Below are 26,389 nucleotides of genomic sequence, written 5' to 3'. Positions count from 1 at the left end.
GGGGAGGGGAGAGGAGGGCACCTAGGCTCTCCTCTTCTCTCCCCCCTCCCCCGCGCGCCATGTAACCCCGCCCCGCCGGCGGCGAGCTCGAGACCCCCGCGCGTACCGAGCCGAGCCGGCGGCTGAGGAGAGCGAGGCCTGATGCGGCTGGGGCTGCGCGGCACGACCGAGCCCTGAGGAAGCGGCCCGCGCGTCCCCCGGCGCCTCGAGCGGCCGCTCCACACTGCCCAACCTGGGCCTGCCGGGGGCATGAGCGTGCCCGAGACGCCGGGGGAGATGGAGCCGGCCGGGGAGGAGGAGCGGCAGCCACCGGCGGGCGAGGAAGAGGACGACGAGGAGGAGGTGGCAGCGGCAGCCCCGGCCTCAGGGCCGGCCCGAGGGAGGAGTGCCTCCTCGCAGGAGGACGCGGACGACCGGGAGGAGGCGGAGGAGGCGATGGTGGTCGGAGGCGGCGGCTGCAGGGAGCAGGAGCTGACCTACGAGCTGCAGCAGGGCTACCGCATCCTGGGCGAGTTCCTGCAGGAGAAGCACCGGGGCCTCACCGCCCCTTTCCTGCAGCCCTTGGGGGGCGTTGCCATCGGGGAGGAGGAGGAGGAGGAGGCCGAGGGGCCGCGCAGCGGGAGCCGGGGCAGTCGCGCCCTCCCGCAGCAGCCCGGGCAGTGCATGTGTCTGCTGAAGATGGAGGAGAAGTTCGCCAGCGGCCAGTACGGGGGCATCACCGAGTTCGTGGCGGACTTCAGGCTGATGCTGGAGACGTGCTACCGCCTGCATGGAGTGGACCATTGGATCTCCAAACAGGGCCAGAAGCTGGAGATGATGCTGGAGCAGAAGTTGGCGCTTCTCTCTCGGTAAGTGAGCCCCGTCCGGGTTAGGACTGACGGACTGACACAAACACACCCTCGCACGTGTCCGAGGAGGGGTTGGGCCAGGGGCCGGGGGGCGTCGCTGATAGGTGCTGAGTTGGTACTGGAGAACCCCGGGAGGAGGAGCAGCGCTGGGCGGGGGCCTGCAGGGGTGTGGTGGGTGTGGGCTGAATGAACCGAGCGCCCAGATGAAAAGAAGCTGAGAAGGAAGCCGAGTCCTGAGTGCCGAAGAGCAGGTAAAGTTTGTTCTGTAAAGTGAAATTGGTGCCCGCAGCAGAATTAAAGGGGAGGAAAGAGGAAAAGTTTTAGTGGGATGCAAGTTGGACCTGCAACTTTCAGACACTTTTAGCATGAATTTTTAAAAGTTTTCAGGATGAAATATTGTTAGAAAAATAATTTTGGCTCATGTAAGGAGGTGGTTGTTTCAAACTATTAAAAAATGTATCGTTTTACTACCCATGTCAGCCATCGGAGATTTATATAGAGTGTTATTAAATGGTTAACGAATACTCTGGCGTACTCCTAATCTTTTCTCTCCGCTTCTCTGAGCAGACTGACTTTTTGCAACAAAATTTTAATGCGTTTAGACATTTGTTTTTATTCTACCAGAAATCTTAAGCAATTCAGATAGCATGTGCTCTTGGTGTACATAACTTATATATCCAGAGTCAATTATTTTTCTTTGGTAAGAGAAACAGTGTAACACAGAAAGCTACTAAAATAGACACGTTAATTGATAATCATTATATAATTGATACAAACCAATTAATTTCTCAAATGGAAATTCTTCAGGAATAGAAAAATAATTGAATGTTGTTGGAAATGGTAGTTGAAGTGGAATATTAATTTGACTCTTTACTAGCTGAAGTGAACTTGAACAAGTTGCTATACCTTTTGCGCTTCAGTTTCCTTATCTGTAAAATGGAGATGATAATAGTGCCTACCTCATTAGGTTGCTGTAGGATGAAATGAGTTATTAAATGTAAAGTCAACAATGTCCATCCCATAGTGAGCACAATATAAGTTTTAACCATTATAATATTGGTAGTAGTGGTTGAATAAAATGAATATTTTCCTCATAGCTGAAACTGGGCATTGTACTAGTCCTTTTATGGACTAGCTCCTGAAAAATTGTGTTAATTTTTTGGTAATTTAAAAATAATCTAATCTATCACTGGGTTCTCATATACTGTTTTCAGGATTACTTGAAAACAACAGTTAACATAGTGCTTGACTCATTAGGGGAGCTCTGTTTAAACTAAGGAACCTCTTTTTGAATCCTTTCATGAAGTAGAATTATTTGGTAATAGAATAGTTATTCATAAATTTGCTTTGTAAGTTACTTTTACTATTTTATTCAGTGACATTACATTTGCGTAGTGTGTTTGTTACCCTTGTCTCCACAATGCTTTATAGTTATGACTCACATGAAAAACAGTCCATTCACATGTCATTATTTTTAAGTAGTAAAATATTCTCCAAATTGATGTCACAAAATTTTAGACCTGGAAGGAGCCATAGAGTTCATCTAGTCCAAGCCTCCAGTTTTTACAGATGTGGAAACAATTTAGAATGAGGCAAGAGAATGGCTGCATGATAGTGCTAAGAAGTAGCATGTAGGTTTGAGTTAATTATAGATGCTTTCAAAAGCATGGTGTGTATAATAAATATTTCTTGAGTCCTACAAAAGATCAGGGAGACTATTTCTCTTTTAAATTTCTAAATGCTTAGAATCATTCTCAGTGGCTAATTATCAGAATACTGTATACCCATATGATCTGATCACATCTATACTTAGAAATTAAACTTAAAACGTTCTATTGTTTATAAACATAATAATGTATTTCTGACATTCTTAGTCCAAGAGAGATAGAATTCTTGCATTTTAGTAGCAAAAAGTAATATGATGGTCTCAAACAGATAATTAAAGTTTTGAATCCCTCACATTTTTTGTATTTGGTGTATGTAAACATTTTGTAAATAATAGGTTTGCCAGACCACACTTGTAGATACTAGGAAATCATTTCTTTTTCTGTACTAGCCTAAAATCTGAGTCATCACTAAATGCTTTGAGTGGGCACAACTTTGAGAAAAGCATAGGTTATAACAGTTTGGTATGCAATTTTGATATATAGATGTTCCAGAACAATATTCTATAGACTGTCCACATGAATATGATTTTCTGCAAATAGATGTCTCAGATACCTTATTTGTAAATAAGTAGTATGTGGTATTTTAGTAATAAAAAACACTTAGATACTATCATTTATTTTCTTTTGTCTTCTCATTTATATTTGTAAGATATTGAATTAACTCTTATTTTCAAATTTACTATAAGGAGAACTTTACAGCTGTTCCATATTACTACTGAGCCTTTTAGTGAGCAAGAAACGAGGTACATTAGATAGGATGCCACATTATCATTATAGAGCAGTCCAATGGCATTAGTAGCTTGGACACATTGTATAACTTGAATCCCAGTTTCTTCATCTGTACTATAAGAGTGGTAGGCTAGATTAGTTGATTGTACGAATATGTGAGTATCTGCCAGAGGTTGACATTCAGGTCCCTGAGATCAAAAATATAAGTTCGCTGCCCTTAAGTGGTTTATACATAGAGTAGGGAAACAGAAACTTAAAAAGATAGTGATTCTGTAATGGACATATAAAGAAGGTACAAGGAGAACTTAAGACGAAAGAGACCTAAACCTGAAGGGAAGGAAGTAAGCATGAGGATGGCAAGTGAGAGGAGGAAAGGAGAAGGGGGAAAGAGACTAATTAAAAGCTATCATAGAGACATTTATCCTTGAACCAATTCTTGAAGGAGTTGGAGATTGCTGCTGGATTTTTTTGGAGAGTTTGAGGGGGGTATTCCAGAATGCTGAACTACAGTGAATGCAAGGCATGAAATAGCATAATGTTTCTGGGAACTACTGTGCTTCTGTATGGTCTGTACTACAATATGGTCTCCGGAGTAGTGTCTGCACCCCAGGAAATTTGCAGGATGATTGATTGGGGTGAGGGAAGAAAATATTACAACTTCAATATATTCTATTTATATTTTATCTTTTTAAGATTTCTATTTTTGGTTTGCTTTTTGTGGTGTTTATAATAGCACTACATGTATATAATCTATAAACAATTTATAAGGATAATTTTATTATATATAAATACATATTAGTAACATATAACAATATGATTTGTAATAGAACTAGGACTAAGACTTAGACAACGTGTCTATTCTCAAAAAAGTTGTATTTTAGAAGGGCTTTTGTTTATTTGAGACAAGTAAGAGCAACAGCAATTAGCATTAGAAATAGGGAGAAAATCATCTACTAAGTAGAAAGGAATAGAAAATACTTAATAGTTAGGAAGTTAGGCACAGAGCTTTAGAAACTGTTAAATATTAATAAGAATTTTTTCCCCTTCCAAATTTTAAATGATGATATTTTTGAAAGCTTTTAAGTTTTAACATATTTTTGAAGGCTTTAAGAATATTGCTGTGTAGCCAGAAAGTAGCTTTTCCTAGTTTTAAAAGGTGGTAGTTACAGAAGAGGCATCACCAGTGACCCCAACAGAGCTAAACTTAAAATTTTAATTTTGGCCATTTAAAATAATATTTTGGTGGGCCGGCCCCGTGGCTTAGTGGTTAAGTGAGCGCGCTCCACTGCTGGCGGCCCGGGTTCGGATCCCGGGCTCGCACCGACACGCTGCTTCTCCGGCCATGCTGAGGCCGCGTCCCACATACAGCAACTAGAAGGATGTGCAGCTGTGACACACAACTATCTACTGGGGCTTTGGGGGGAAAAAATAAATAAATAAAATCTTTAAAAAAAAAAATAATAATTACTGTGTTAGATATTCATTTAAAAAAATAATAATAATAATATTTTGGTGAAATAAGCTTGAATATAATATATCCTTGTTAAAATTAGTCTTGATTTCTGAATTAAGTCGCTGTTAAAAAATGCTGCAAGTAATGAGCTAAAAAAAAAAAAGGCTATCTTAAAATAAACCTAAAGGTTATTTAGTTTTGTAATTGCTTTTTAGTTGGCAGAATATTTTTCTTGGAGATGAGAGTACAAAAGCATCATCATGTAGCCTCAAAAATTTAAAAATAGAGGTTTCCAAGTACAATTAGTAATGAAATACAAATGAATTTTGTGAACCGATTTTATTCCCCTCCTAAGTTAAATTTTAATTTTGTTGACTTGCTTTTGTCAATTAAGATCAAAACCCCGAAACTGAGAATTTTAAGATACTTCTTTCTCCCTAGTAGTCTAACTCCCCCACCCCCACTGGATTCTGTAATTTTATCTTTTTCATGTAAATCGTTAAAAATTGGAGACCTTTGGTAATAGAATCTAGATTTGCCTCTTGTTCAGAACTATAGAATGTTAGAGCTTGATACTCCATGTGGTTCTATTTATTATAGTTGCCGTTTAAAAGAAGTTGTATTATTCAGAGAAGGTTCAGAAAATGTTTAAGTGCAATGATGAAAGGATGAAGGATTTCAATTAATAAGACATTTATTGAGCACCTGCTTTGTTCTAGGACTGGGAGAACAGTTCCTGCCCTCAAGAGGTTTAAAAGATGGTACATATACAGTTATATTAAAAGATAAAATATGTTAAAACTGTTATTCTCAAATTTGTTCCGTTGTCAGAATACCTGGACGTCATGGTACTATTTGCAGAACACCTTGAAATATTAATATATTATATTTAGTTGTATCATATGAATTTTTGCTAGAGGGTCCAAAAGGCTTAAAATAAATTATGGGAGGAAATCATTAATTGAAGAGATTCTATCTAGTACCTTAGTTTTTTCCCCCTACCAACTGGGAGAACATAATCACATTCAGATTTTTTGATGGTACATCTTGGTTCAGCTCATGAAATAACCATGTTCCAAGGGCGCATACTTTGAGGACTACTGTGATGAGTTTTATTGTAGAGTGTTAGGGGAGTGCAGAGGAGGGATAACTACTTGGGGGGAGGGAGCTGGGATTGAAAAATACTTTGTTAGATTTTAGTCTAGAGGTCATAGTTTTGGAGAGTGGGTAGAATACTGATAGGTGAAGTTGAGGAGTTCATTAAACAGTTATTTGACCTATTCTATGATAGGTAGTATGTAAAGCCCTGTAGATACAAATGATAAACATGACATTATCCCTTACTTCAAGGTAGTAGGTAACCAGAAATGAACAATTAAAGGTATGGAGGCAGGAGAGTACAGAGTATTCCAGAGGAATAGTTAGAGTGTAGATGATGAGGGCCTGTAGTGGCAGATAAGTCTAGAAAGATAGGTAGGGGCCAATTATGGAGAACCTGGAATGCTTGCTAAGGAATTTAGAATGTAGGTAGTGTAGATCCATCACAAGTTTTAACTAAGGGAGTAACATGATTTTACTAGTGTTTTGAGGTTTGAAGGCTGAAATAAAAGAAGACAGAATGAAGAAAGGATACCAATTAAAAGGCTTTTGAGTTAATTCCATCAAGAGATAATAAGCAGTAGGAATAAAAAGGCAAATGAGGATACAAAAGAGGTAAATTAAGCAGGTTAAAGTCGTAAAATGGCAAGCTATTGGATGTGAGGTGTGAAGGAGAGGATGATGTCCCAGATGAATTTGAGCCCATGTGATGGTGAAGCTGAGGGAAGAGGAGGCATTCATTTGAAGATACATATGCAGCTGAGAGTTATTAGAAGGCCTGCATATGGAGCTCAGCAGAGTGACTAGGGCTAGATTAGAGACATTTAATTAGGAATTAACCTGCGGAAGGATGATGGTTGATGAAATGGGAGTGAATGAGATTGCCCAGGACAGAGTAGTAAATATACAAGGGGACCAAAGGCAGAACTTTGTGTGAGGATTGACTGTCTTCAATCTGGAAAGATGAAAGATTAGAAGAATGATTAAAATGTGTATAATACGTATTAAAAGTTGAAATGCTTAATTGAGAAGAGGCAGTTAATGAAGCTGAAAAGAATTTATTCTGGAATAAGTAAAAGGTGTTATTAGGAATAAAGTAAACTTACTGACTTTATTATTTTAGGAAGTTTTCTTCCATTTGAGAACGATTTAGATTTAATACAATAAAAATGCCGTAATAGATTCTGATGTGTTTTACTGTATTTGTGCCCTTGTATTTATTTTTATTTCTAAGAAAAAAGCTAGAGCAGGGGGAAAAAAAGCATGTTTTTGGAGAGAAGATTGGGTCCCTTTCATGTTGTATTTTAGCTTTCAAATCATCTCCAAGTTATCACCATAAAATTAGAGGTGCCCAGAAACAATAATAGCTATTTTCATTTCCAAGGAACTTGCATAATAGTATGAATCTTTAAACTACATGTTAAATTACTTGAGGTTCTTCTTCTCCTTTATTTTTTTAATTGGGAAAGACTAATAATAAACCCCAATGGTAGTATTATCTATCACCAAGCCCTTTGTTATATCATCTTCCACCTGAGACCTGTGAATGTTCCAGAATTAATCATGCTTAAAAGTCAGGATATTAAGTATATACACTTTGAAAAAAGACTTAGGAAAACCAACAAAACGTTAATAGTGGTTATTGCTAAATAGAAAGATCCTGGGTATTTTTCGTTTTCTTCTTTTAACTTTTCTCTATGTCCTAGATGTTCTACAATAAGTGTATTACTTTTATGGTTAAAAAGAAGATTTTATTTAAAGGAAATTAGTATTTACAACTTTGAATAAACTATACTGTAGGTAAAAAATTAAGTTAAAAATATGTATCACCAAAATTGTAAGACAGTACGCTCATGTTAAATGTTGTAACTGGATAGTGGAACTGTGGGTGATTTTTAATTTTCCCTCCCACTCTGATTTTGTCTACAATGACCATGTGTTACTGCTGTTATTTTTTAAATACCATTCAAAATATAAAATCTTCAGATTTTGTAGGTGCAGTTTTAAGGACTTGGAATGGCTACTGCTAGGAACTCACCCCAAACTTGCATATTTAAAGCTTTTGAGTACAGACATCTGAAAGTACCTTCAGACAAAAGTAACTCTTCTGATAGCTTCTTTTATATCTCTTTAAATGTTAGTATGTCTAGGAATTCAGGCTTGTTCATTTCTGTGTAAGCATTCCACTACAAGATAAAAAAGGTGAGAATGCATCTTTTACATTTAAGGTAAAACTACTTGACTACAAACCTCTTGCTATACTTTGTAAGTACTTTGCTAATACTGCTCTTCTGTGAGAGTTTAAGCCTTCTATTATTAGAATCGGTGAAAAAAACATTGCCAAGATATAATGCAGAAGGTATTTGAATTGTTATTTAGCACATGAAGTATTTGGGGGATTTTCTCTTTCCAAAGGATAGCCTGTTCTCTCTCTCAGATACATCTCATTTGCTAGACATAAGTTTTCTTTCAGATGGTAACATCCCAATTTATAATAACTATGTTTGGGTTTGCAAAAGCTTTAAAGGTGAACAGTTTTATTTAAATTTTACAATCTATACTAGCCATGTACATTGACTTTTATGGTAATTGTGTACATTCTCAGCTTTTTGAGATTGATATCAGAAAGAAAGTCTCTCTCACAAAATGTGCATGCAGGTAGAATATTGGGATTATTCTCCTTATGACATTTCATGTTTTATCTTTGTAACTGCTTTTCAATTGCAGTGGTAGATTGCCTCACAAATATAGTAAGGAACACCAAAATCCTGCCAAATACACAATTCCTAGTGAATTCAGGGGCTTTTCTCATGTTTATTCTAAAACTAAGAACAGAGTCCACTTCATTTTGCACTGAAGGAGAGAAACAGACCATCTGAAAAACTTACTACATAGAAATGTTTTCCTGTAGAGACAGTTATAAATGTAGATTGTTTCTGTTAGCCCAGTTTTTAACATCCGAATTACTAAAATTGGAAGATAAAAATATTACAGTATAATCAATAAACAGAATTAAAGACATTTTATGTTTGTCTTGAATACTTGAAGAAAAGCAGGTTTAAATTTGACTCTCTTTCCACAGATAAACTCATTTCCTGGCTCCCTCACTTTCTTCTCTGATGCTACCTTATCTGCAAGCCTTTCCCGAGGATCCTATCTAAAGTAATATCCTTCTCCCTGGCTATTATCTATGCATTATCTGTCCGTTAACCTCCTTTTTTTCCTTCGTAGTGTTTATTGCAACCTAACATATAATATGATCTAATTACATATATGTTTTTCTCCTCTCTCACTAGAATGTAAAATCTAGAGGGCACGGACTTTTTCTGCTTCATTTGTTGTTGTGGTTTGACTTCTATAAATGTTGACTTGAAATTAGGCAGTAGGGGGTTATAAGTTATAAAGGTCCTTTTCAAAGGTTTTTGAGGGCGTGTCTCTCAAAGGATGCTTCCCAGATCGCCCACATTAGAATGTTGTTAAAAAGCAAATTCCTCGGGGTCCAGCAGTGGTGTAGCGGTTAAAGTTCGCGTGCTCTACTTTGGTGGCCCGGGGTTCACCGTTTCGGATCCTAGGAGCGGATCTACTCACTGCTCATCAAGCCATGCTGAAGCAGCATCCCACACAGAGCAACTAGAAGGATGTATAACCATGACATACAACTATCTACTGGGGCTTTTGAGAGAGGAAAAAAAAAGGAAAAAAGGAGGTAGATTGGCAACAGATGTTAGCTCAGGGCCAATCTTTCCCCAAAAAGAAAAAAAAAAAACAGCAGATTCCTTGGCCCCAGAATAGCATACTGTAATTAAATTTGTTAACTCAGAATCTCAAAGTGGGAATTAGGAATCTACATTTTTAATAAGCTCCCTAAGTGATTTCTATGCACAATAAAGTTTGAGGACTGATACTTCAGGATGTTGTAACACTGTTTCATATTTGATTTCACCTCAGAATTTAGAGTTTTCTTTTCTTTGAAGTATTTTTTAGCACTGCCTTTACAGTTGTCAACCCTTAACATTGTATTTTGGGTTATAGTTGGAATGAAGGGAAGGCAGGAGAGAAGTGAGAAGCAGATTCAAATACTCACATCTTCACGTGGAATACAACTTGCCAGTAACTGGTAAAAAGTGAGAGGTGGGGTTAGGGGGGTGGGGTGAGGAGACATAGTACTACATGTTCACATTATTCCTCTGAAAAAGAACGGAGAGACCTTGATCATGAGTTTGTCATAGGATATTATGCAAAGCAATGTCTATTTTTAGATTAGTTTTTACATTGTTTAAACTTTTAATTAGAGAATTTCTAACATAAAAAAGTAAAACAGAATATTTGAACCCTCATGTGCCCATTATCTAGTCCCCAACAATATTTATTCAGGGGTGGTTCTGCCCCATCCATACCTTCTGTATACCTCCCTTCTGTATTATTTTGAAGGATGTCATTGACAACAGATTATTCTGTGAATGCTTCAGTTTGTAACTCTCAGAAATGACTCTTTCGTTTAAAATGTAACTACCATACCATATCAAACCAGAAAAATTTCTTAATGGCAAATATCCATTGTTCACATTTCCATTTGTTTCAAAAATCATAATTTAAAATTTTTTATATAGTTTGTTTGAATCACAATCCAAACGAGTCCACACATTGTGATTGGTTCATATGTCCTTTGCAGATTAGCCTTTCTTTTCTTCCCCTCCACTCTTCTTTCTTGCAATGATTTTGTTGAAGAAACCAGTTTGTTAGTCTGGAGTCTCCTACGGTCTTGGATTTTGCTGATAGCATTCTATTCTTTTGTCCTCTGTATTTCCTATAAATTAGTAGTTGGGTCTAGAAGCTCCATCAAATTTAGGATCACTTTTTTTTGGAGGAAAGAGGCAAGACTACCTCCTTAGGTAATGTTGGATTCATTCATCAGTTTTTGGTTTCATGTTTTAAATCAATTATGAATTATTAGATTTAACATGGTGGCACAATATAATTTTGCTGAATTTGTTAAAATGAAATGTAATGGGGCCGGCCCTGTGGCTTGGTGGTTAAGTGCGCACGCTGCAATGCTGGTGGCCCGGGTTCGGATCCCGGGTGCGCATCGAGGCACCACTTCTCCGTCCATCCTGAGGCCGAGTCCCACATACAGCAACTAGAAGGATGTGCAGCTATGACATACAACTATCTACTGGGGCTTTGGGGGGAAAAAATAAAATAAATAAAATCTTTAAAAAAAAAAAAAAAAAAAAAGAAATGTAATGAGTGGTGATTTTATAATAAGGTTTTTATTTTCTTTACATTTAAAATTCATGTATTGAATTATATGAAAAGTAATCTTTTCTCAGTTTCTTCCTCCAGTGGATTTTAGAACATGGAAGTTATTTCCAGAGCAAGATACTTGATTTATAATGTGAGAAAATTGGTTGTAACTTAGAGTCATATTAAAGCGTTAATTCTATGAGTAATCCCTGTTACATAGGGCTAATATGTTAAATAGCATCAAAATTTTTAAAAGCCTGAAGTTAAAGACTCCTCCGCATGTATCCATTTAAACCTGTTTGTATGACCTTACGTTATATATCAGCTGCTGATAATAATACTATTCTTGGTGTTTCTTATTTGATTTTTGGGAGCAATGGAAAGAGATCCAAGGTTAGTTCTCATAGCATTGCTCTGCACTATGTCAGGTAAAATATTAGTATATTAATTGACCTCATAGCCTTTTGGTTGATTTTTAAATTTTGTGTTTCTCTTTTAAAGTTCAGTATGAATTCCAAGCCTTTATAAGGTTTAAAGTTTTTAAGCGGAGTTCTAAAACACCCTCCCCATACAGTACACAAAACTGTGTGTGTGTGTGTGTGTGTGCACGTGCATTTTAATTTTTCTGGAAAGAGGGTGCAAAACTTTATTAGGTCAGCAGAGGGGCACAGACCCAAAAAAAGTTAAGAACCATAGGTTTAAACTACAGAATTAACAGGTATTCAATGAGTTATGATAATATTTGGTTGAAGTGAAGAAAATTCCAGTTTAACTAAATGAAGGAAAAATTAGGCCTTTCAACAGAAATAACAGAGAATCTGAATAGTAGCTGAAGATAAATATATTATGCCTGTGTTTATAATATTAGATGTTTAAAGAGACTTGTTTAACTCTGACCTTTAAGTAATGGTTTTGCTCTGCATTAAGTTAGAGGAAAAATGGCTTAGAAATAGCTTTTTTCTTGGTGTTCTAGAACTCTGAAGGAGTTAATGTATGACTTACTGTACTGGAGATGTCATACCTTTGTGAGTAAAGTAAGTTTAATTCTGGTTTTGCCAGTGACACTTGTGTTGAATTGGACCTTGACTTTCTCTAGAATTCCGTTTACAGTCGTTGGCAGTTAACTTTATCAAATTCAGAACAATTTCAAAACATCTGGAATGCCTTCTTCTCTACTTAGAAGTCTCTTTTTTCTGTGTCTAGTGAAATTCTAATTATTATTTGAGACTCAGCCCAGATGTCACTTGCTCTCTGAAGCCTAATATGGAATTAATTGCTTTTTTCCCTGTACTCCATGATTCTTTGTTTTGTATCTGTTTATAGCACTTAAAAAAAAATTATGTTAGAGATGTATCTGTTTCCCTATCTGTGTCGTCATCTCGATGAGGACAGAGGATATGTCTTATCCACCATTGCATCTCCAGGGTCTTAGGCATACATAATAGTTGTTTGGTAATTCTTGAATTAATGAAATAAATGAGCATAATAAAAAATCAAATGAATATTCAGTTACATCAAGTCAAAATTTCTGCTTATTTTTTAAGACTCGGCAAAGTTGTCATCTCCTCAGGCAAACAACTTTGCGCATCTCTTCTTCTTCTTTTCAGCATAGGTTAAATATATTCCTCTGTTCTTACAGAACCCAGCTTTTGGATTTATATGATTTGTATTGAAGTTTTTGAATACCATGATATCGAAGTCATCTGTTTGCATGTCTGTTTGCCTTACTAAATTTTAAGATTGTCTTATGTATTTTTGTATCTCTAGAAACCAGCTCTTCAAGTGCAGAGAATCTCAATAGATATTTGTTGAGTTGAATGCAGATACCATATCCTACTTTAAGGAGTGGATACAGTATTTAAAAGCGTTTTAGAAAGTAGTATATGGTTAATGTAGTAAGACATACAGGTACAGTTCATTATATTCAACATAGATTTACAGTGCTTATTTGTTTGATAGGCACTGTAGAGGGATTCCAAGATAAATATGGAAAAATAGGAGTTGATAAACTAAGTTGATATAGAGGTCATTTGAGGCAACAAGAATAGCATACTCAAAAGTGCAAAGGCAAAAAAGCCACTGTATATAGCTAAGGAATGGCCAGTAATTTAGTTTGGCTCGAGTGTAGTTATATATAGAAGAATAGTGACAGGTGTGACTGGGAGAGCCAGATTATGTAGCCAGGTTACAGAGGGCCTAATATAGTGTGCTAATAAAGAGTTTGATATTCCATATTAGTGAGTTATTATATTAAAAGCTTTTAAGCTAGAGAATTACAAGGGACACATGTATGAGATGCATTAGAGGAAAAGACTAATGTCAATTTGCTCTTTTTCCATCCCTTAGTTTTCACCTTCTCTTAATTTTAATTTTGCATTTGAGTGTCTCTTAGGTAGCAGATTTAGTGAAGGATTATATAAACATATATCTGGAAAAATTTATATTAAGCAGAAATCCTAGAAAGAAGAGAAAGACAGTACTTTCCTTTGCCAAATAGTTTAGATAATTTGCTAGGTTTAAATATCTAATTTAGGTTGGACTTAGTTAACTGTTTTGTTTCTTTAATTGAATAATTTCAGTCTTCTCCCAATTCTGAGGGAAAAAAAAATTATATTAAACACAGAATTTAAAGTTATTTTATCTACCAAGTTATTTTCAACAACTTTCTTTGCCAGTAACCGAAAAAAGAATATGACAAATATGATTAATAAATTTAAACACATATTGACAGTATCAGCTGGTATGCTTAATTTGATAACTTGGTTTTTATAAAGCCAAGTCTGTATTTGTAACAGATAGATACTTATAAGAACATAGTCTTAGAATCAGTAACATAACATGCTAAGTAAGAGGTTTTTAGAAACAATTCACTGTGACAATATTTCAAGGTAATCCACAGAGTACTGAACAAGTATGGGAACCATTTATGTCCTCCAGTTTATCTAAATCCATGATTATGGTGCAATTGCCAGTACATTAGTAATTTCCTCTATTAATTCCACGGTAGGAAATTTGGTTGGTAGTGAAATTTAAGTCAAAGGTTATTAGTTATAGTCAAGTCTTATTTTAAAAAAAGTTTCATGGCAAAAGTGTGTAAATTGTAGGATAACTGACATCTATTTTTCTTTATTAGTTTAAATCCTTTTTCTATGAATAGTTAACATTTATTCATTTCTTTTCCATATGCTAAATACTGTGCTAGGCATTCTACATGCTCTTTGAAGAAGATTTAGAAAAAAATAGAAAATTGTCAAAAAATTAAAATAAAAGATCACCCATCCCATCAGACAGAGATAATCACTTGGTAGCCTTCTTTATCTCATCTATACATTTACATATGTATTATTTATTCACACAAAAAAAATTTCAATACAAAATTTGGATTTGCCATATATACAGTTTTATATCCTGCTTATCACCTATTAGATTTCATTTTACTTGTTAATAAACTGTTGCATATGAATGCTGTTACATTTGAGATTATACACTAACAGGATAACAACAGTAGGACCCTGTAGTGTGGTTTTTCTTTTGTTTTGCTTTTGACCCTGTAGTTTTTTCTTCTAAAAATTTATTTTCTTTGCCATGTGGATTAGCTATCTTTTGCTTTGTTTGGCTACTAACAAAAAAAACGACAGATCGCTTTCACTAAAAATTGGCCTAACTCATTAAGAAGTAGGTTGAAGCCATCAGTCACGCCATAATGAGTTTATAAGATTTATAGTAAGAATATACCTTAAATATATATTTTAATGTTTCTAATCACACAAGCTAGCTAGCTTTCTAATATTTTCATTACTCTACTATGTTTTATAACTGTCTTTTTCAATAGTACTCATGATTAATTTGTCAATCTAGAGCAAGGAGTAGAAACAGTACCTCTCTTGGCTGCCTTTACTACACAAAAGCCTAGCAGAAATTTTGAAATTACATTTCATTTATCATAATTTTAGTAATAGTTAACATTTATTAAGTGCCATTCTATGTCACTCTGTTTAAAGGACTTTACCTATATTAAGTTATTTAATCCGCACAGCAACTCTTGAGGTAATTAATGATTTACGTAAACTGTTTTAAAAATGAAGAAATGAGACACATAAGATTAATTTGCCGGAACTAGTTAGTGGCAGGACCTGGATTTGATCCACACTGTTTGGCTCCAGAGCCCAGGTACTTAATTGCTGTGCTGTGCTGCTTATGAACAAGAGCTGTAGGGATTGAGAGAAACGAGCCTTTCTACTTGAGAGAGAGGCTGGGGAGAAAAGGATCATAAAAGATTTCAAGGAGGAAGGAGCGTTTAGATACCTATGGTGGTAGGATTGACGGTATTTGCAGTATAAATTATTAAAAATAATTATGCATATAAAACTATTGTGAAAATCTAAAGGAAGTAGTTGAAGTGTAACTGTACTATACACGGACTTTGTTTAGCAATCCAGTGATTAGTGTTTGTTTCATTATAGTTTATTTATTTAAATGATGTGTATGTCTGGTGGCAAAAATTAAACAGTGCAAGAAGTGCTACAATAAAAAAAGTCTCTTTCTCTCACCAGTCCCCTGGTCCCCTACTATTAAGAGGCTACTACTGTTACTAGTTTCTTGTATTCAATTGGGTGTCTAATAACCATCTTAAATTTTAACATGTTCAAAACTGAACTTTTGGTTTGTTGTGTTGTTTTGTTTAGAGTCCATTTTCCGCCCAGCAGCCAGAGTGAACTTTAAAAAATGTGCATTAAGAGAAGTCAGTACCCTGCTTAAAGCACTGTATTGGCACTTAGGCTATGTAAGGAGTTTGACTTACTGTTCTTTACCTACTTGCCAGGCCATTTCTCACATCAGGGCCTTTATATTTTCTTTGTCTTTTATCTAGAATACTATCCCCAAGATTTTTTTTTTGGTTTGTTTGTGTTTATCATGACTGGCTTCTCCTGCTGTCACTTCCTCAGAGTAATTGTTCTTGACTGTCTTTCACAGAACTTACAGTATGTAACTTATGGTTAGAACTTAGGTGTGTATGTATTTGTTTACTCAATTTTTATGTATTTTCTTACTAGCATGTAAGCTCAGTGAGGACAGGACTCTGGCCTGTGTTGATGCCAACACCTAGTTCACTACCTATGAGTATTTAATTAATATTGAATGAAGGAATAAATGATTGAATGAACAAATGAATGAATCTGTCTGGAATTTGTTTTGGTTAAGCAGTGAGGTTGAAATCCAGCTTTATTTTTTTCCTCATATCCAGCCAGTTGTCACAGCCTCAGTTTTCTCCATTGCTTTGATATACTGTTTTTATAATACATTAAATTCCTGGATCTATTTTTGGACTGTCTCCACTGTGCTGTTGGTATGTCTAGCCATTCATCTTATGGTATTAAGCTTCTTTATTACCGTAACTTTAAAATCCGTCTTAATATCTGGTAGGATGAGTCCTCTGTCAAATGATTTTTATTTTTCTAAATTTCCCAGAAATGAATGTTTCATGTATTTATTTTTCCATAAAATACTTTTTAATAGTTTAGTATACTTTTTGTTTTCTTTTTTTTTTTTTTGAGGAAGATTAGCCCTGAGCTAACATCTGTTGCCAGTCTTCCTCCTTTTTTCTCCCCAAAGCCCCAGTATATAGTTGTATGTCATAGTTGTACATCCTTCTAGTTGCTCTATGTGGGACACCGCCTCAGCATGGCTCGATGAGCGGTGCTCAGGTCCCACGCCCAAGATCTGAACCGGCGAACCCCAGGCGCCCAAAGCAGAGTGCGTGAACTTACCCACTACGCCACCGGGCCGGCCCCTTAGTATTCTTTTTAATAGTATATTTTTTAATGGTACGGTGAATCAACATTTGCATGTATGTTTTGGTCACTTGGTGTAAGAAATATGTGAGAGAACAATAGAAATTACTGGTTTGTGGGGAATAAGAATGATTTTCTTCCACTTCTTGGAATGAAAGTTGAAAAGAGAAGTTAGTAGCATTACTTACTTTCTGTGGACACCACAGTATCCGCTTGCCACATTCTACTAATTTCAGTTATGTCTTCAGCTCTTGCCAGGTCCCTCCATTTCTTTGTTACGACCTATTATTGCAGGTAGGCAGGGGCAAGACATGCCCTAGCTTTCCCGTCTTTTCTCTTTGTGCCATTGTCTGAATCTGAAAGTGTCCTGAATTTACAGTCCTCTACTTTAAAGCCTCATCAGTACTTGGCAAATATTTAGAGGAGGTGGCCAAGAACAGGAAGCCAAGGTGTCTACCTGCCCACTTTGCACACTTGTCACAACTTTAGCGTCTTCTAAGGAACATGAACATAACTGGACTATTTGAAAGTTAGTGACCTAGGGAGCCTTCTGTTCTGCCTGCACTGAGAACTCCTGATTGCTTCTGTATGGTAAGGAATAGCTGGAGTGGGAGTAAGATGTTCAGCAGAGCAGTCCTAATTTATTAAAAATGCTTATCAAAGTTGTTGGAGGTTAGTAAGGCACTTTTAAAATACCATTTCTGTGTAAATGAAAACTTTATATTTACCTTTATGCCTTCCTTAAGTTAGGAAGACAAAATCAAGAAATGGAAATTTATTCTAAGCAGAATGTTTGGTTTTTAAGAAATTAGTTATGGTGGTCTTTAGTTGTTCTTTTGGGAATTAAGTCATTTATTTGGTGCCACTTCAGATAGGAACTAAGGCCTCGAAAGGTTTTTTAATTTATAAGGTGCTTTGCAATTAATCCCTTATTGAAGTTGCTCTCTTGAATTTTAATAATGAATGCCTTCGTGCTTAATGCTTGGCTTGTACTTAGTCCTTTCTCCGTCTATCTGGAGAAATAAATAATTTAGATCACTTAGTACTTAAAACTTTTCTCCTTTGGCCTCTATATGCTATTTCTTAACTTATCTTTAGAGTCTTCCTTTTCTTTGGCTGTGTTTTTCCATATAACTGTGGATAATTCCTAAAAATATGCCTTCAGATCTTATCTCCCTGTATATTCCTCTGTGGAGACATCATTTATTTTTTATGACTTTATCACTAAAACTCTCAAATCAGTATCTTGAGCCCTCCCTTTGTTTTAGTTTCATATTTCTTTCTGTAGAACTTTTCCAGTTGGTTGTGCAGCTGTTATCTCAAAATGTTAAAAAACTAAGTGTATTTCTAACCCAGATCTCCTTCCCAATTTCCTATTTTTCTTTCAACTTTCACATTTTTTTCAATGTGAAACAATTTCTGTTGTTTCAACTTGAATATATCAAAGTCATCTTTGATTTTTATACTTTTCATTCAATATACGCAGTCAGCATATTCATTGCTGAATCCCTTTTGCTTAGTAAATATTTTGAATGAATGAATTTGAATAATATGAATGAATATTTTTCTTAATTACTATTCCTTCTCCTCTCTTTTCCTAGTGATCCAAAACTGTTCTTTCCACAAAGTCCAGTTCAAGTTCTTGGCAAAAGAGTAATCAGATGGTATAGAGAGGTTAAGTAAATAAGAACTGAAAAAATATCATTTGAATTTCATAACTAGGAGATCTTTTGGGAAGAGTGATTTCAGTAGAGTAGATGCAGGCAAATGTCAGATTGAGGTGTGAATGAAAGGTGAAATGGACGAGCAGTTTAGATGTGACTCTTTAAGGGGAATGGTTTGTTTTTAGTATGAACTTGGACATATTTATATGCTAAAGGCAACTAGCAGGTAGAGGTTAAAGATGTAGAAGATAATTAATGAAATACAAATTCTGAAAACCTATGGCAGGATTAATTTTTGATAAGGGGATGGGAGGCACATTTTTTCACTGCAATTTAAAGTTGCATTCAGATAATTTTGTCTTTTGAGAAACAAGAAGTAATGGAGCTCTTACTTAAAAACTACCATTTTCTCTGTGAAATAAGTGGTAGGCAAAGTTAGCTACTAAGTGATAAGTAGTAGTGGGGTGTAGCTTTTGAATATTGATGGCATTTGAAATTGCTGTTATGGGGAACCAATGAGGGAGTTGACTGCTTTCGAACTTAGGCAGGATTGAGCCCAGTTTAGGTTATGTAGATAACAGACTACAAGGTGGTGATTTTTTCCTGTAATGTTTAGTAGTGAAGGTGTGGGGGTGAAGGAGCTTTTGAGTGAGATGCAAGAGAGAGATAGGGTGCCTGAGACAGAAAGATAATTGGTCAAGGGAGATGAGATAAGAGAAGAGGTTAGTTATGTATGATGGATCCCAACTAGTTATCTATGTGAATAGCTGAAAGAAGCTAAATCATGTTAGAGTAAATGAAGGAATCAAATAAGGGACTGGAGGTCTGGATGAAGATGAGTTAAAAATGCAGGGGGAATAAGACTAACAACTGGGACAATAGAAGGTGAGGAAGATCAAGTAGAAAATAAGTTTAATAATCTGTGATAAATGCCTTTTTTTGTAGGTATGAAGACTTCTTTTTTCTGAAAACTCTTTTGGGTATCTGATATGTAGCTGCAGATAAGAGCAGTGGTCTCCAAACTTTTATGATCTTGCTTCCCAAGCAGAAAAAATTTTGAATATGTACCCCCAATGTATGCATATTTATTTATAAATTATATATAGATACTTCTGTACTATTATGTTTTATATATTGTTAAACATTAAACTAGAGATATTAAAATGAGAGATTAAGCATATTAAAAATAATTTTAAAATATAATTTATTAATGTTACAAAAAGTTATTTTTGGTGAGAACATTGTGATACTTCACTAGTTTTGAAAATCTTGGTTTAATGCTTAGCTGTAGAGCTATTAGAAAGGCTCATTTTAAGTTAGGTTTATTTCAGTATTTGGTTTTAATGACTGTTGTAGTTCAGAGCTCATAAAGATACATAAAGCCAGATGGAAGAAGGGCATGTCAGGCTGGGTTGACTACATCATGATGCTTATCTATCAAACATGCAGAAGTTTTTGTTGAAATCCATCAGTAAAAGTTCTGTCTTTCCTAATTTCAGTTAGTTGCTGTGGAAAACTAATACTAAGATTCTGCTGTGCTGGATAATCTGCATTTGCCCCTCCAAATCCATTTTCCACCCTTGTGCACTGTGCTCTGTGCCCCAGGAGGCTGATATCTAAGGACTGCGTCACCTGGTCTGCCTTGTCCTGTGACTTCTGATTGGGTTCAGTCAGTGGGAGGCACTGACAGGAGGACAGAGAGGTAGGGATATTTATTCTAACAGCTTCCTCCTTGCTGGGCTGCAGCTTGTCAGTAACTATGCTCCGTTGTTGTGTGGCCGTCTTCTATAGTTACAGCTCTCTTGATTTTAATAACTATTTCCTCTCCTTCCCCTTTTGGGCCTAGAGTGATAATAGCTCCTTGGCTAGCCCAGGAGGGCTTCACCATCCCTCCCTAGTTTCCCTTAACCTTGCCTGCACATTTGTAAATAGTCTCTTCGTTAAACATCACCTCCTTTTTTAGTATTCTCTTTCTTGCTAGGACTCTGAGGGCTATAGTTACATTTTAACATATTTTAAGTAAATGAGTTAAAGAAGTGACTGAACCTCTTCATTTAGAATATTTTTAAGCAGATTATTCTGTTTCCAAGTTTTAATTGTGTAGATACAGTTTTTATTGGTGACACATTTACGTTGTTTTGATAGCAACAACAAAAAATCACATAATACTGGAAACCTTTCCAAATATCTGTTTTTAGTAGGGGGCCAGTGTTAGTCCATATGTTAACCATAGGTAAAGCTTAATGTCAATTCACTTCCTTCTTAATACTTATTTTAATAATTTTAAACAGAATTGAGCCTCTAAATTCTGAAATTTGGAATGTATTAACAGCACAGAAAAGACCCTTTCATGCTTTGTGGAAAAAAAAAGAAAAGAAAGGGTAACTATAAAACTCAATGAGTCCACCCTAGTTATTGCTTAGCTTTTGCTTATAGTTAGCAATCTGTTATTTTCAAACTAATGTCAGATTGATTTCAGGAAATAATATTTCTAATAGGAAGGAAAAATCTTGAATTTTAGAAAGGGAGATTATTTTAGTGTATTATTTGATCATTGATTAATTATCTACTTAGAGATGAGACTTATTTTTATTTTATTTTATTGCAGTTTATTCTCTGATAAATGAAACTCAAGTACTTAGTAACGATGTTTAATCTAGATTCTTTTACTATGGACAAAATGAATGCCCGGAATTTTTCAACTTGAATTGTGTGTGTAAATTTAAAATGAACAATGGGCTTGTGTTTTTCCAAACATCAAATATTTTAGGCTCTGGAGATACAGCCATTAACAAAACAAAGTCCTTATCCTCCTGGAGCTTTCATTCTGGTAGGGAGATGGATAATTACCAAATAAATAATTATATAATGCAACGTAATGATAAGTAACATGAAGAAAAAGAAAGCAGGATAAGGAGTTAGAGAGTGGCAGGGGATCGTTTACTAGTTATAGTGGTCAGGGAAATCCTTTCAGATATGCTGGATTTGAACAGAGATTTGAATGAAGTGTTAGTGGCTAGCCATACAAATCTCTGGGGGAAGAGTGCCTTACAGGAGGATCAAGTGCAAAGCAGATGTTGATGTGACTGAGAGTAATAAGGAGACTTTTGTGGCCAGAACACAAAGAGCTAAGGGCATAGTGTTAGAAAATGAGGTGTGGAGAGGTAGATAAGGGCCATATCACAGTAGGTCTTATAGGCCAGCAGAACTTTGGGTTGTATTTTAAGTGTAACTGGAAAGTTTTGGAGGAGTCAGAGCAGGGGAACGATGATCTAATTACCTTTTAAAAGGATTACCTGGGTTCCTGCATGAAGAGTAGACTATTGGGAGATCAGAGTAGAAGCCAAGAGACCTGTCATGAAGAGATTATAATAGGCTAGGTGAGAGTTTGAACTGGTACATGTACACAGACACACATAACTACTCGGTGCCTTGTGTATGTTTGCATATAGATATGTATAATTCCTTTTGGGTTAAGAAATATGTTTTGTTCAGAAACTTCTTTTTTCCATTCAGCAGTGTAATATGGACATCTTTTACAGTTAGTACATACAGATTTACCTCATTCCTTTTAATGGATGAATGGTATTCCATGTTGTTGTGTACATTACTTTAATCTGTCTTGTATTGAAGGACGTTTATGCTTCCAGGTTGTTCTTTTCACATAATAAATAATACTTTGTGTGTGTGTGTGTGTTTGTGTGTTTTAGCTCACAGTTGTAGAGCTATGTCTGATAAATTACTGGAAGCATAATGGGTCAGAGGATATGTGCACATTAAATCTTAATGATTATTACCAAATTGGCTTCCAAAAAGCCTGTGCCAATTTTTGCACATCCACTAATGGATGAGAATTTTTCTTTCCTTAGACGTTTTCCAACGCTGAGTAATATTAATCTTTTTAATCTTTACATGTTGATATGAGAGAAACATCATAGTTTTCTTTTTTGTATTTTAATTATGAATGATAAATATCAAAGCTTATAGATTTTTATTTCTGATCAGTAATAAAGGATATTAATTTCTCTTTGGTATTTATTCTGAAAAAATACTGTTTGAAAAAACAGTTTATAACTTCATTTTCTCTGCTTAGAAGACTTAAAGAGTAAAATTTAGTTTTTTACTTGTTTACATAATTTAGCCATGTGATTTACTATTTCCCTCAACTCTCCTTATCCCCAGTGCTCTGCATATACTATGACCTCTGAAATATCATCATGTTTCAATTATGTTCAATTCATTAATGTTCTCTTCCATTAGTATTGGTGAAGAAGTAATTAAAGTTACAGAACTAGTTAGTTCAGCAGTAAAAACACTATACTAAAATGAACCCAAATGTACCCATTCAGTATCTCTTATTGCCAGTGAGCTTATTTTCCTTGGGCCCACATCCCTTACTCCCAGCCCAGTTAGCTGTCATACAGATGTATGCTACTACACATAAAAGAATCACAGCCTGAAACAGAATGGAAAGATTAGCCCAGATTCTTTAGGATTACTGGTAAACCAGTTTAAAAGTTCATGCCCTTCCTAAAGCTGAATCAGTTAAAATATTATCTCCTTATAACAAAGAAAACACATAATAGTGCCACAGTTAAGTAGAACCTTGCAGTCATACCGTTCATGGGGCCTCGATGGCCCGAGACTTATGAAGTTATCTAACTTAGAGTAATAAACCACTGTGAACATAGTCCAAGATGGACAGGAGTTTGATTGTATTTCGTGCCATAAAGGTTTATGTTTTGATGAAACTTGAGCCTATTTTATATTAAAGAAAGCCTATAGGAAAGCAGGAAAACATGACTACAAGGTCAACTTTTAATTTATATAGATTCTTATCCAGCATATTGAATGCTTACTTTGAGTATTGACTTAATTTTGCCATTGTGGAAACAACATGTACAAAACCTTCAGAGGCTCTGGCATATCTTACAAAGATAGAACAGCAGATATTTTCCTTGATGCTTTTTGAAAGTAACCCTTACATAGATACAAATTCTGAAGTCAGGTTTTAGTCTAGCCTTTAAAACTTTATAAGATTAATGTATTGTTTCTTTTTTTTAATGTAAATGGTTTTAATCAATTATTTCAGATTCATTGGGGGACTTATGGATAATTAAGCAAACTGCTGAGAAACTTTTTCATCAATATCTTTAAGCATTAGATTAGTATCTTAGTGTATTAATAAAATATCATAGAGTAGGGAGACATTTGTGGTGAGCTTGAAGAGGAAATCTAGGTCCCTAGATTCTTTTTATAGTTTAGTCAGAAGAATTCCAAATTTACAATTATTTATTGTAATACTTACAACCTAAAATTATATATTGTAATGCTTCTTTTTTTAATAATTTCTTCAGTGTTTATCATAAATTTTCTCTCCCAAAATGTTTTTGTATTATTGTACATTTCCCCATACCAGTGATAGGTAGTTTGAAATGTTTGAAGAGATGTAAAGATAAGCTACATTTAATTTTGAAAACAAGAAACTTTTTTTTTTCCATTAAAGAGATAGTGCTTTAGTCCTTAATTTTAATGCTTTGGTTTTATATTTTTTTAAATGTAGGGAAAGGACTATCACACAGACTGATGTTATGGCAAGAGTAAGGAAAATTAGAAATTATGTAGGGAGGATCAAAATCTGGAGCATAGCTAAGTAAGATTTAACTAAATACTTTTTATGTAGTTAACAAAAGAAATTCTTCTTAAGATGATGGTTAAGGGGGTTTCTTGCTTACCCAGAAGATTTGACCTTGTGAATTGACTTATTCTTCTCCAAGGCACTTGAGAGAAAAGACAACGATAGCAGTTACATCTAGAGGCTCTTATGGATTGGAGGATGAGAAGGGAACTGCATGTACTTCAACAAGGCGTCGGTCAACACCACGAAGTTTGGCAGGCTTGACAAGTGGAGTTTTTGAATCTATAATGGTTCAAGTTTTGAGACAGGAAGAGCAGCTGAGAGCAAAAGAAGAAAAAAGGTAAATGTCAAAAAAAAAATTAAGTTTCATTTTGTTCAGATCTCCAAGAACTACATTTCATAGAGTAGCTGTGTAACTTGTGTGCCCATATCGAATTTCTGGGCCCATTTTAGTAGTGTTCCAAAATGCGTTGTCACCGAAGTATGAATTCATAATGAAATATAACAATGAAATTTGTTTAAAAATACAGTTTTAAATTTTAAATCAAATTACATTGAAGCTATACAAAAATAATTTTTATTAAAGATTTCAGAATGCTTTCTAGATTTCTAGAAGTATTCTCAAATGAATTATAAATTTTAAATTAAAAGAATTTTATGTAGATTTGTATAGCTTTAGAATAGACTCACAGACCTTTAAAATTTGGAGAACTTCAGAGATTATATGGTTCAGAATGACACATAGGTTCACCTCTGCCAGTTCCTCCATTGGTGTTAATTTCCTGGATAACTACGCTTACTCTGGGCTCATCAGGAAGTTAAGTTAATTGTGCTCAATTAAGTGTTACCTTTTAGGGTCTGGGAGCATAGATTGATGGCATTTATATAACATTTTATTTTTAACAAAAGAGACTGGGGTCCAAAGAGGTAAGTGATTACTCAAAAAAGACCGATGATTTTTATACTAAATTAAATTTCAAACTCTGTTAGGAGTGATTGCTGATATAACAGGGAATTGCTAATGCTACTCAAGGGCAATTTATAATATATTGTTGCTTCTCTTATAGAAATAAACGTAGCTTGCTTTGATATTCATAGGATTAAAACTCAACCGTGAGACTTTCTACCACCATACTTTTTATAGTAGCGATTAATTGGGAACCCATTGTAAAAAGCATTTTTTCCTTGTACAGAGCCTCGGAACTACTTCTGCTATAGGAAAGGGGATTTTATGGAAAGGGGTAATGATTAATCTGACAGTACTGTACAACTGAAATGGAGAGAAATTGAAGAAAAGGAATGCTTGTAGGAAGAAGGCTATCGTAGTCTAGACCTCCACTACTGGTGACGAGAAATGGGGAGAAGTCAGATTGTCCTGGGAGCAATCAACAGGAGTTAGTACCTTCCTTGATATAGGGGAAACAAAGGAAGAGACAAAGATGAGTCAGGATGTAGTTGTAGTAATAGTGATAGTAGCAATAAAAAGAAGATAAAAAAGAATGATTAACATTTATCGAGCATGACTATCTGCCAGATTTAACTCTAAGCACCTTATGTATTCAACATTTATCTTGGGGCACAGAGAGATTAAGTGACTTGCCCAAAGTCAAGCAATGTTGGAGTGGTAGTCAAGATTTGAACCCACGAAGTTTGGCTCTAGAGCTTGTGCTTCTAAGCAATATGCTATCCTTGTGACTTGTAAAATGATGGAACCAGCAAAGAAAATAGAGGAACTTGAGTCTATAATGTGGGGAAAGATCAGTGAACTCCAGTTTTTAAGTTGTTTGAATAATAAGGGAAACATTTAGGCATCCAAGTAGGATTGGCTAATAGGAGACTAGAAATATGACTGAATCTTTTTCTTTTCTCCAATTTTACATATATTTATGTATCCAGTGCTTCACCTCAAATTAACATAGGTGAATAAGTCATGGGGAAAGGTCCTCCATTAAATGTCTTAGTGACTATGATAATTTAATGGAGTAATATGAATTAAGCTTTCTCTTTAGGTATGGTGTTAACTATTTCTTTTTTAATTATAAATATTTTAAGCATGGAGCAAAGAATAAATAAAATTATAATAAAGACCTATGTACCCACTACCCAGCAATTTTAAAGAAATTAAACATCAATATAATCAAGATTCCCTGTGTTTTTTCTCTGTCCCCGGAAGAAACCACTACCTTACTTTATCATTGCCATGCATTTTGTTATTGAATTTTAAGAATTCTTTTATATATTCTGGATACAGGTCCT

The 26,389-nt window shown here is 35.4% G+C and overlaps 1 protein-coding gene across 5 annotated transcripts in view; it reads left to right on the top strand.

Annotated features, from left to right (window-relative positions):
• The first annotated feature begins 166 nt into the window (after window positions 1–166).
• The window catches only part of BRD10 (bromodomain containing 10), an 88,977-nt gene continuing 62,754 nt past the window's right edge, over window positions 167–26,389 (top strand). For 3 of the 5 annotated variants that reach the window (XM_014792454.2, XM_004436815.3, XM_087444557.1), the window contains exons 1-2: window positions 167–848; window positions 24,273–24,473. In XM_014792454.2, the coding sequence (XP_014647940.2) occupies window positions 250–848; window positions 24,273–24,473 (800 nt within the window). In that variant the 5' untranslated portion in view covers window positions 167–249. Of the gene's footprint in view, window positions 849–20,015; window positions 20,198–24,272; window positions 24,474–26,389 lie in introns of those variants that run through there. The other 2 variants (XM_087444559.1, XM_087444558.1) reach the window with 2 other exon arrangements.

Source organism: Ceratotherium simum, chromosome 20, assembly GCF_057802395.1.
Source record: "Ceratotherium simum simum isolate JZ-2026a chromosome 20, ASM5780239v1, whole genome shotgun sequence".
Lineage (NCBI taxonomy): Eukaryota > Metazoa > Chordata > Mammalia > Perissodactyla > Rhinocerotidae > Ceratotherium > Ceratotherium simum.
The sequence above is the reverse complement of the archived record's forward strand: the minus strand, read 5'-3'. Positions and strand labels throughout refer to the sequence as shown.